General features: G+C 40.2%; 1 protein-coding gene across 1 annotated transcript in view; it reads left to right on the top strand.

Moving 5' to 3' along the window:
- Positions 1-7,965, top strand: part of LOC110966020 (hexokinase-1) — a 32,243-nt gene extending 24,278 nt beyond the window's left edge. The window contains exons 14-18 of the mRNA XM_022215241.2: positions 2,224-2,323; positions 4,067-4,250; positions 4,450-4,605; positions 5,799-6,032; positions 7,003-7,965. Of these exons, the coding sequence (XP_022070933.1) occupies positions 2,224-2,323; positions 4,067-4,250; positions 4,450-4,605; positions 5,799-6,032; positions 7,003-7,153 (825 nt within the window). The 3' untranslated portion in view covers positions 7,154-7,965. The remainder of the gene's footprint in view (positions 1-2,223; positions 2,324-4,066; positions 4,251-4,449; positions 4,606-5,798; positions 6,033-7,002) is intronic.
- The last annotated feature ends 3,075 nt before the right edge of the window (positions 7,966-11,040 follow it).

Here is an 11,040-nt window from a genome sequence, read left to right on the forward strand (position 1 = left end):
AAGCTGCAAGCTGCTGTTTGCAGACTGCACAAAGGACTGACACGTTATTCCACTGGCAAATGGAATGCTTCTGTTGACAATGAATATAAATGTCTGCGTATGATGGCAGTGTCATGATTCAGATCGACAAATACAACCACTGAGAAATGTAGTTAAACTCGTACTGATGCTGCTGTACTTGTACTGACACTGTTGCTCAGCACTGGTTGTAAAGAACTTAAAGACTTCATATTTTTTGGACCAGTGGCTCTTGTATAATTTGGGCATAGTTTCTACTTGTTTCATTTTAGATTGTTGCCTCCTGTTGCTTCAGAAGTTCTTCTATTATCCTGTCATTTCTGGTTGACACACTTCTCCAATAGTAGATATGTGCTGCTAACTGGTTAAATCAGCCTTTAAAGTTTTAAGATAATAAATAAATGATTTCAGTCTGTTAGCATGAATTGTAGTGGTTTATCTACTCACTGTATATTCCCACATTACAGAAGTACTTTTATTTGACTATTATTTTATATTTTGCTCCTTTAAGCACTGCAGCACAACAAAAGAAAAGAATGTGGAGACGTAAACTAACACGGCATTGAATAAAACGCCAAAATACTCGTCATAAGCAAAGAACATCACACTACATAAATGTACTTATCAGCTACATGGCATGAACACACGAGTGCTGGCATACATAAACACACTTAATCCCACTGCTGAAGATTATGGGAGTCATATGCTATAGGGAAAGCCAAGCACTCTTCTTAACCAAAGACATTTTTATGATTGTTGACTGACAAATCCTATTCACATGTTGCATCTTTTGGGTTTCATGTATTGATTTCACTCTTTTAGATCGAGAACCCAGTAAGTATTAACTGAACATAATGTGATAGCTGAACAGGTAAAGCAGTGCAGGACTGAAGTTCGGTGTGTTTATTGTCGCAATAGCATGTAATAACACGTGGAAGTCCTGCAGCAGTGACAAGGATGGCCCTGTGTTTTATGCGCTTGGCAGTGCTCCTAAACTTTGCAGCCCTCTGAAACAACTTGTTTTTTTCATTTGTGTAGTCTGTCTAGGAGTGTGAGTGAACTGCATTGTGCTCAGTGTGGTGTTTGAGGAGCTGTCAGGCCTGATATTAATGCGCACTCATTTGGCACCATATGATAGAAACGTAGACTTAACATTGCTTTATTAAAGAGTGAACAGCTGGAGAATACCACAGGGTGTCCCTAAAGTCTGGACACATAGGAAATCTCATTAACTACATATTTTTTTGCCTCCACAGATTAAATATGGCCTTGTTGAAAGAAGAATAATTTGAACTGGTACTTCTCAGCGGATGTGATAGACGGACATATCGAAAGACAGGGTTAAGGTTAGGGAAGTGATTTTTTTGGGACTAGCATGAATTTTAGCCATGACTAATCCTTCAGTTTCTTCAGATACATTTGGTTGTCCAGAACGGAGTTTGTCCATGACACGGCCTGTTGGAATCTCTTTGGATGACGCACGTTAAATTCGAAAGAAGAAAGAGTTGAAGTGGTACTCGTCATTGGATGTGAAGGCTGGACATATCGTAAAGACAGCAGATGAATTTAATGCATGTCAACCAAGAAGGATTCCACTTGGCTTTTCCACAGTGGTGAAGGTGGTTAAAAAGTTTGTCATGGACAAACCCTGTTCTGGACAATCAGATGTATCAGTCGAAAGTAAAGGATTGGTCATGGCTAAATTCAAAATTCATCCCAGCCCCCCAAAAAATCACTTCCTTAACTTTAACCCTGTCTTTCGATATGTCCATCCTTCACATCCACTGAGAAGTACCAGTTCAACTCTTTCTTCTTTCGACAAAGCCATATTTAATCTGCGGAGGCAAAAAAAAAAAATAGAATGAATAAGATGTCCTGAGTGTCCAGACTTTAGGGACACCCTGTATTATGTATTAACATCTCTGAAAAGGATTTAACTTACAACAGTAATTATCTGTTATTTTGTACCCTATAGAGAAAGTAAAAACTATACAGCTAACACTTTAAACCTAAAGGTAAGGTCTAGTAACATGATAATTTAAATTCAAAATACATTGAATAGACACTAGATTCATTCTGTGAATTACCTTACTACACAAAGCATGATTATTGAACTGTAGCATTTTTCTAAAACACTGACAGCATATATGTAATTTCATTGTTCTCTGGCTTGTGACAAGTGTTCTTTTTGTTTTTTGTTTGTAGGAGTTTGAGTTAGACGTGGTTGCCATAGTGAACGACACAGTGGGGACGATGATGACCTGTGCATATGAGGAACCCACATGTGAGGTGGGACTAATTGCAGGTGAGTGAAACACCAATTGTTTTAAAAACTTCTTTCCTAAAAGCATTGAAGTTTATTTTGAAATTGGAGTACACTAGCAGTCAAAATTTTGGATACATCTTCTCATTTAATGGTTTTTTTTAAAATTTTCATGACTGTTTACATTGTAGATTCTCACTGAAGGCATCAAAACTATGAATGAACACATATGGAATTATGTAGTGAACTTACAATTGTATAAAAAGTCAAAACATGTTTTATATTTTAGATTCTTCAAAATGGTCACCTTTGCTTTGCTTACTGCTTTCCACACTCTTGGCATTCTCTCCATGAGCTTCATGAGGTAGAACCTGAAATGGTTTTCCAACAGTCTTGAAGGAGTTCCCAGAGATGCTGAGCACTTGTTGGTCCTTTTGTCTTCACTCTGTGGTCCATCTCATCCCAAACCATCTGGATTGGGTTTAGATCAGGTGACTGTGGAGGCCAGGTCATCTGATGCAGCACTCCATCACTCTCCTTCTTGGTCAAATAGTCCTTCCACAGCCTGGAGGTGTGTTTGGGGTCATTGTCCTGTTGAAAAATAAATGATGGTCCAACTAAACACAAACTGGATGGGATGATATGTCGCTGCAGGATGCTGTGGTAGCCATGCTGGTTCAGTGTTCCTTCAATTTGGAATAAATCCCCAACAGTGTCACCAGCAAAGCACCCCCACACCATCACACCTCCTCCTCCGTGCTTCATGGTGGGAACCATGCATGTAGAGACCATCCATTCAGCTTTTCTGGCAGGTGGAACCAAAGATCTGAAATTTGGACTCATCAGACCAAAGCACAGATTTCCACTGGTCTAATGTCCATTCCTTGTGTTTCTCGGTCCAAACAAATCTCTTCTGCTTGTTGCTTTTCCTTAGTAGTGGTTTCTTAGCAGCTGTTTGACCATAAAGGTCTGATTGGTCAGTCTGCTCTGAACAGTTGATGTAGAGATGTGTCTGCTACTAGAACTCTGTGTGGCATTTATCTGGGCTCTAATCTGAGCTGCTGTTAACTTTCCATTTCTGAGGCTGGTGACTGGGATGAACTTCTCCTCAGCAGCAGAGGTGACTCTTGGTCTTCCTTTCCTAAGGGAATTTAATCATATCACTTGATGGTTTTTGCGACTGCACAAGGGGATACGTTAAAAGTTTTTTGCAATTTTCCAGACTGACTGACCTTCAGTTCTTAAAGTAATGATGGACTGTGTTTTCTCTTTTCTTATCTGATTGGTTCTTGCCATAATATGGATTCAAACAGTTGTCAGATAGGGCTGTCAACTGTGTACCAACCTGACTTCTGCACAACACAACTGATCTCCCAACCCCATTAAGAAGGCAAGAAATGAACCTTCACAAGACACACCTGTGAAGTGAAAACCATTCCAAGTGACTGCCTCATGAAGCTCATGGAGAGAATGAAAAGAATGCGTAAAGCAATAATCAAAGCAAAGGGTGGCTATTTTGAAGGATCTAAAATACAAAACATATCTAGACTTATTTTACAATTGTTTGCTGCATAATTCCATATATCTTGCTTCATAGTTTTGACGTCTTTAGTATGCATCTACTCTTTTCATATTGTACACAAAAACCAAAAGAAAATGCCTTGGTCTAGTCTGTAGTCTATAGTTAGGCAGTTTATCTGAGGATGTTTATAGTCAGAAAGCCTTTAAAATGAGATATTGCTCCGTTGTTTGAGATCTAATTACTGTGGCCATGTGTCCTCTCAGGGACGGGCAGTAACGCCTGTTACATGGAAGAGATGAAGAACGTGGAGATTGTGGAGGGAAATGAGGGCCGCATGTGTGTCAATATGGAGTGGGGGGCATTTGGAGACAATGGCTGTCTGGATGACATCAGGACAATATACGACCAGGCAGTGGATGAAAACTCACTCAACGAAGGCAAACAAAGGTCAAGAGACTTCCAGTATCAAACTGTATCTTCGTAATGTTGTGATGGTGTTCTACTGTCCATTTAACACATTCATATCATTACAAGATCCAACAGCAGTTAGTCTCCCAGCTCAGTAAAATCATACAAAATGATATCTTTCTTGGTGTGTTGTCATTTCACTGCTTACTAAAGCTGACTTCTTTCTCATGTATGTCAGATATGAGAAGATGTGCAGTGGAATGTACCTCGGTGAGATTGTCAGGCAGATCTTGATCGATCTCACCAAGCGTGGCTTCCTCTTCCGGGGCCAAATCTCAGAGACGCTCAAGACCAGGGGCATCTTTGAGACAAAGTTCCTGTCGCAGATAGAGAGGTGAGTGAATAATTTGATACGTACTGATGGTGATTCACCAGTCGACGTGTGTGTTTTCTCTACCAATTCTAAGCATGAAAAACCTCAAAAGTACACAGTAGTTTATGCTTTTAATGTTAAACCACTGGCAAACTTCACTAATCTTCACCGTCACACAGGGAGAGAACATGTAGGAAAAAGAAAAGATATTTTTCTGCATATATACAGGGACAGTACCATCACTGTCTGGCTAATGGATTCTATGAGATGCTTATTATGGAAAATGCAGGAATTTTGCTAACTGGAGCATGGTAGTCAAGACAGAGAAACGGATGCATCAAAACAGGAAAATACAACATGTAACTGCAGCATCAACAGTGGAATACGCCAAACATCACAGATTCATACAGAAAGTATTCCAGCATCCACACAACCAGATTAGCACGTCAGTGAGCACTGTTAAATGCTGAAGATTCAAGATTCAAAACCTGTATTTGTCACAAACACAATTATACACAGTATAAAACGCAGTGAAATGCAGTTTAAGTCAGTTTAGTAAAATGTACATATCCTGTAAATGGCTTGAACTGTTTTATAAATTATTCAGCTGGTTTCTTCTGCCTGCCACTTTTCACCGATTTCTATATAATTTAAAAAGATATGATACACAGACTTAGTATAAGGTCTGTAATCCATCACAGGCAAAACACGATAATTTATTCAGTCACAATATTACTGTCGAGGCTATTAAATAATCTGCATTTACACTTACATAATTGTACAACCACATCATATCTATTAAATTTTATTTAATGTGCAGGATAATCAAGTATACCAAACAGTATATTTTCATACTACAGTGAAATGAATGAAAATCTGTGGCCAGCTGGAGGTAAGAAATTAAAAATGTACCAAACTAAACCACCACAAGATCTGCAGTTATATCAGTTTTTGTACTGTCTGTGTGCACAACATTGGTACAACGTGGAGAATAACCGCATGTAAAAGCAGCTTTGTTCACCGAAAAGTAGCATCTAGTGGGACAACACACCTAGGAGTGGGGGGGAGAAGGGGAATGCAGTGTGACAACTTAAGTTTATGCACTGTTTAAGCCTACCTTAGCCTCTGGGAACAGCTGTGAGGTATCTGGTGACTCTCCTGCTGTTGGCTGACCTCTGACTCGCTCCCCCTCCCCTAACCCTGTCGCTCCACAGCGATCGTCTGGCGCTGCTGCAGGTCAGGGCGATCCTGCAACAGCTGGGACTCGACAGCACCTGTGATGACAGTATTATCGTCAAGGAGGTGTGTGGCACGGTGTCCCGCCGTGCGGCTCAGATCTGCGGAGCCGGAATGGCTGCTGTGGTGGACAAGATCCGTGAGAACAGAGGACTGGACCACCTGGACGTCACCGTGGGCGTGGACGGCACGCTTTACAAGCTGCACCCACAGTAAGACCCAGGATAAGAACGTACACTACCGTTGAGAAGTTTGGGGTCACGAAGAAACTTACTTATTTTTGAAAGAAAAGCAGTTTTTTCAGTGAAGATAACATTAAATGAATCAGAAATACAGTCTACACATTGTTAATGTGGTAAATGACTATTCTAGCTGGAAACGGCTGATTTTTAATGGAATATCTCCATAGAGGTAGAGAGGAACATTTCCAGCAACCATCACTCTAATGCTACATTGTGTTAGCTAATGGTGTTGAAAGGCTCATTGATGATTAGAAAACCCTTGTGTAGTTATGTTAGCACATGAATAAAAGTGTGAGTTTTCATGGAAAACATGAAATTGTCTGACTGATCCCAAACTTTTGAATGGTACTTTAATAGTGGAATTATCACTTCATATGGAAAAGAAAGTTAGGCTCTGCAATGGGTCATGTCCTTTCCCCAAAAGCATCTAAAGGCAAAAAAAAAAAAAATCGCATTGTAAATCAAAGGACTGCTCAGGAACTGTCTCATTAGGATTACTAAGAAAACTGGACAAATGCAAAGCAAAATCCAGAGGATCTCATTGAACTTGAATTCGTCTTCAGTTAGCCAGATAACTTCATAATCCATCTTCATGAGACAGGCCCTGTGGACCTGGTGTTACTGAGGGGTCATCACAGGATGCTACACAGTAGACTTTTCTAGAAACAGAGGATGCTTTTGTCCTCTGTGTCCTCTCTGGTAATCTGGTTTTGTTTGGATTTTATTTACTTCTGGTGGAAGATGAGGGCGCATTAAAAACTATTCCTGGGGATCTAAAAATCTTGAGACATGACACTTGCTTTACCCCTGCTGCCTATCTTAGTGGTGAAGCTTGATTGAAATATATATTTGTTGCTTGTACTGGAAAGCATCTTTCATTTCTTCAACTTCATCGGGGACTGACTCCTAATTGTATTCTCCTGTGGCTCTCTTCCCTCAGCTTCTCCCGGATCTTTCAACAGACAGTGAAGGAACTAGCCCCCAAATGTGACGTCACCTTCCTGCTCTCTGAGGACGGCAGTGGTAAGGGGGCTGCCCTGATCACTGCTGTGGGCTGCCGCCAGAGGGAGTTGGATGCCCAGCAACACTGAGGAGTTCTGTCCCGTTTGTCTATCTGCTGCTCCACCGTGACCTTCACCCACCGCACAGCCCAAATCCATCTTCCCTTGGCAGCCGTGACTCCACCTCTGCCCATCCGGTCCATCTACAGCCACAAGGACATGAAACTGAATATCTAAATATTTATTTATACTGCACCAGAGGGTTTATTATTTTCATGTTTGTACATTTTCCTCAATAGCTTGTCAATAATCTGAGAAATCTAAACTCCGTAGGTGTGCAATATTTGTGTATTGCTAATTTTATTTTATATGGAGGCAAATATATAATTGTATTTATATAGCTAAGGCCACTTTGAATCCCAGCGGTTATTTGGCTTTTTCACAACAGAAATAAGTTAAATGCCTGCACATTTTATAAGAGACTTACAACAGCAGCATTTCAATGTAACTTCCAAACGAAGGACGTCCTTCTCACTGAATGATGTTTTTACAGGCTCCACTGGTTCTGAAAACCAGTTCCAAAAAGGGCTTGCTGCATAGGGTTGAATGCAAGAGTCACGGCTGTTAAAATCCTCCACATTTTATGTGCACCACGCTCACATACTGTGCTATGCTACTAACCCCTTTTTTGTGTATCTGTCAGTGTAACTCGCATATTCAAATATCCCTGCAATGTCATCCCGTTTATTCCTCGAGAGCGGACAAAATAGAAAAAGCCCCAGCGAAAGTGTTAGCGTATCTTATTGCTATTTGTGAACTACTATACTTTTGGTGTTGTGATGAATCTACTCATTGTATGTGTAAAGAATAAATGTTTATTGGGCCCCCAAGAAACGAGTGGACACTGCGAGCGCTTTTGTGTGTACTTGTGGCTGAGTGTCGGTGCGTCTTAACTGTAATGAACTGTAGCTTTCAATGTCCAAAGCTCTGTGGAGACTGCATGCCTTACATTAAGACAGGATAGTGCTGGATCCTTTCATTTCTTTTGATTTTTTTTTTTTTACATCAGCATAGATTTGTGATCGACACAGTAAAAAGTGAATTCATTAAATTATATTTTGTTGTGGCGTAAAACCTGTCTCTTTCTTAAGCTATAAGCAGTGATGGAGGTATGTGTAATGTTGTAATACCGGATGGAGGACTTGATAGTGAGCAGAAAATGTGAAGCAAGCACCTGGTACAAAGGAAGAGAGAAATTAGGCTCTCTAGTCGAGATATTGCCATTATGCTGTCCTCACCATTATTAGTGTTACCTATGCAGGGAGCTGCATTTGTTTTCAGGTGGGGATGTACACTACCGTTCAAAAGTTTGGGGTCACACAGACAATTTCATGTTTTCCATGAAAACTCAGATTTTTATTCATATGCTAACATAACTGTTCAAGGGTTTTCTAATCATCAGTTAGCCTTTCAACAGCATTAGCTAACACAATGTAGCATTAGAACACAGGAGTGATGGTTGCTGGAAATGTTCCTCTGTACCTCTATGGAGATATTCCATTAAAAATCAGCCGTTTCCAGCTAGAATAGTCATTTACCACATTAATAATGTCTAGACTGGATTTATCATTCATTTAATGTTATGTTCATTTAAAAAAAACTGCTTTTCTTTCAAAAATGAGGGCATTTCTAAGTGACTTCAAACTTTTGACCAGTAGTGCAGCTCAGACAGAAACATTTACAAATATCATAGATGTCTACAATTTCTCCCTTACAAATTAAACCTGGTAATTTTAAAGAAAATGAAGGGTCCCCCCTTTTACGTATGTTTTCTATTAAATTGTATCTAGCAGATAACTCGTGATTATGAGTTAATATCAGTAGCGTAAATCATGAAGAAATACAGACATTTGAATAGAATAGAATCACTTTGATTCAATCTACAAAGTAGCTCAATGACAACATAATGATAAATGCCTTTTTTTTTCCAAATCTTGCCTTTCTTTTTACAGAAAATACATTAGACGTCTGCAAACACTCCATTTTCAAACCTGGCACCGCCTGTCCTTCGCACCCTCGGTGCTCGGACCCTAATAAACCCTAGGGTTTCAATAGGGTCCTTGGCACCGCTGGTGCCTTGGACAGTCGGTGCCCTGGCACCGCCTGTCCTTCGCACCCTCGGTGCTCGGACCCTAATTAAAGAGGTGGTGTATACACACTAAATATGTAGAAAATATGTATAAGAAAAACACAAGAACACAAATTTAAGACTATTTACATGAATCTTGAAGGAGTCTGAAAAATGTTGGTTTTTTCTACGTCAGTTGTGGAGATTATGCATTTTAATGCGTCAATCTGTACACATAGGTTAGGGATACAACTTATTTTCATTCTGTATTGATCTGACAATTATTCTATATTAATCAAATAAACATTTTATCGACACAATATCAGAAAATATTCATTTCCCAGACCCCCACAGCAGCATCCTCAAAGTACACCCACACTCCAAAACCCAGATAGTCAACTATCTGGGACCAAATAATGTCAAATAATGTAAAAATTAAATGATTAAATGAAAAAAAAAGATAATTTGAGTAATTTGTATCTTAATTCAGCTCAACATCCGAGACTTAGGGCCTGTCACTGACTCATTCTTGCAAGTTTACATAAACTTTACTACATGTCACATACATTTTTCGTGTATGTGACATGTAGCCGCAGTAAGTCGCTGTCTGTGACAGTTTAAAATATTCCATGAATGTTGATGTGCTGAGGTGTGACTGGAGTCTATCCACACTAAACAAGGTTACAACACAAAGAGGACAACCTGCTGTACAAATCCTTTTTAGACGTGAAAATAGTCATATACCCAGTTATGAAGCTATGATTTGTTTTATGATGTTCCTCTGATTTTATAATCTATGTAAAATGTCTGAGTATTTTTGAAAAGCACTATACAAATAAAATGTATTATTAGTGGTTGTACTGTTATTATTATTATATTTCTGCTGCATTGTTGTACCTGCTCATAAAATACATTTAATTTCCTCTTTGGTTGAGACTTCATGGGCCACCACAGCCACAGAAATAAAGAATTTATCCAAATGCATGGATTAGAATTTAAACAATAGTCTATTCATATTGTATTGCCACTGCGTGTTTCCTTGAGGCTGTGTGGGCGTATACAGGTGTGTGTGTGTTTGCATGCATGCGTATTTCATGCCTGTGTTTTGTATGGTATGTATTTGTGCTCCTCTTGGAACATGTAATAAACGTCAGACAGCCACTGCATGTCCATTCACAGCTGGGCGTTCTGCAGTAGAAACTCCACGTCGCTTTTATGTGTCTCTCTCCGCATGCATGTGTGAGTCTGCCAGTGTGTGTCTCCGTGCATGTGTGTGTGTGTTTGTTTCCAGCTCTCACCAGGTTGGGCGCGTTATATGAGAGCTTCCTGCTGCATCCATCTGACTGAAACTAAGCAGCGGCGGACTGTCACTGCACAGTTCACTGGTGAGTAGTCGCATTCAAACAAAACACATCGACACCACACCTGTAAACTACTTGAGTGTGGCGTTAACACGACTCCGCACGGAAAAGGGTGGTAGCCCGTTAGCTGCCGACATGCTAACTTTACTAGTTGTCTCGGGCAGTCTGCGCTAGCTAACGCCAGCTAGTCAGTCTAGCTAGGTTAGCATTGTATTACAGCGAGGGGGCGAGTTCCGATAGCTGCTTTTATGTTATGCTAGGCACGTTGCCAGTCGACACTCAACGTCTAACACTTTACGTTTGTCTTTTAGTCGATGTCAAAGCTTGGTTTGCACGTTTAAATCTGCGCATTTAGTGCAGAATTCCGACCGGGACCTACGCGGCTAATGTCAACAGCTAACGCTAGCTAACGTTAGCTCGTCACCGTTAACCTGTTCGAGCTAATGTCTGCTGGTCAGTCTAGTGAAACTGGCAGCTACGTGTTTCCT

This window comes from Acanthochromis polyacanthus, chromosome 3, assembly GCF_021347895.1.
Source record: "Acanthochromis polyacanthus isolate Apoly-LR-REF ecotype Palm Island chromosome 3, KAUST_Apoly_ChrSc, whole genome shotgun sequence".
Taxonomy (NCBI): Eukaryota; Metazoa; Chordata; class Actinopteri; family Pomacentridae; genus Acanthochromis; species Acanthochromis polyacanthus.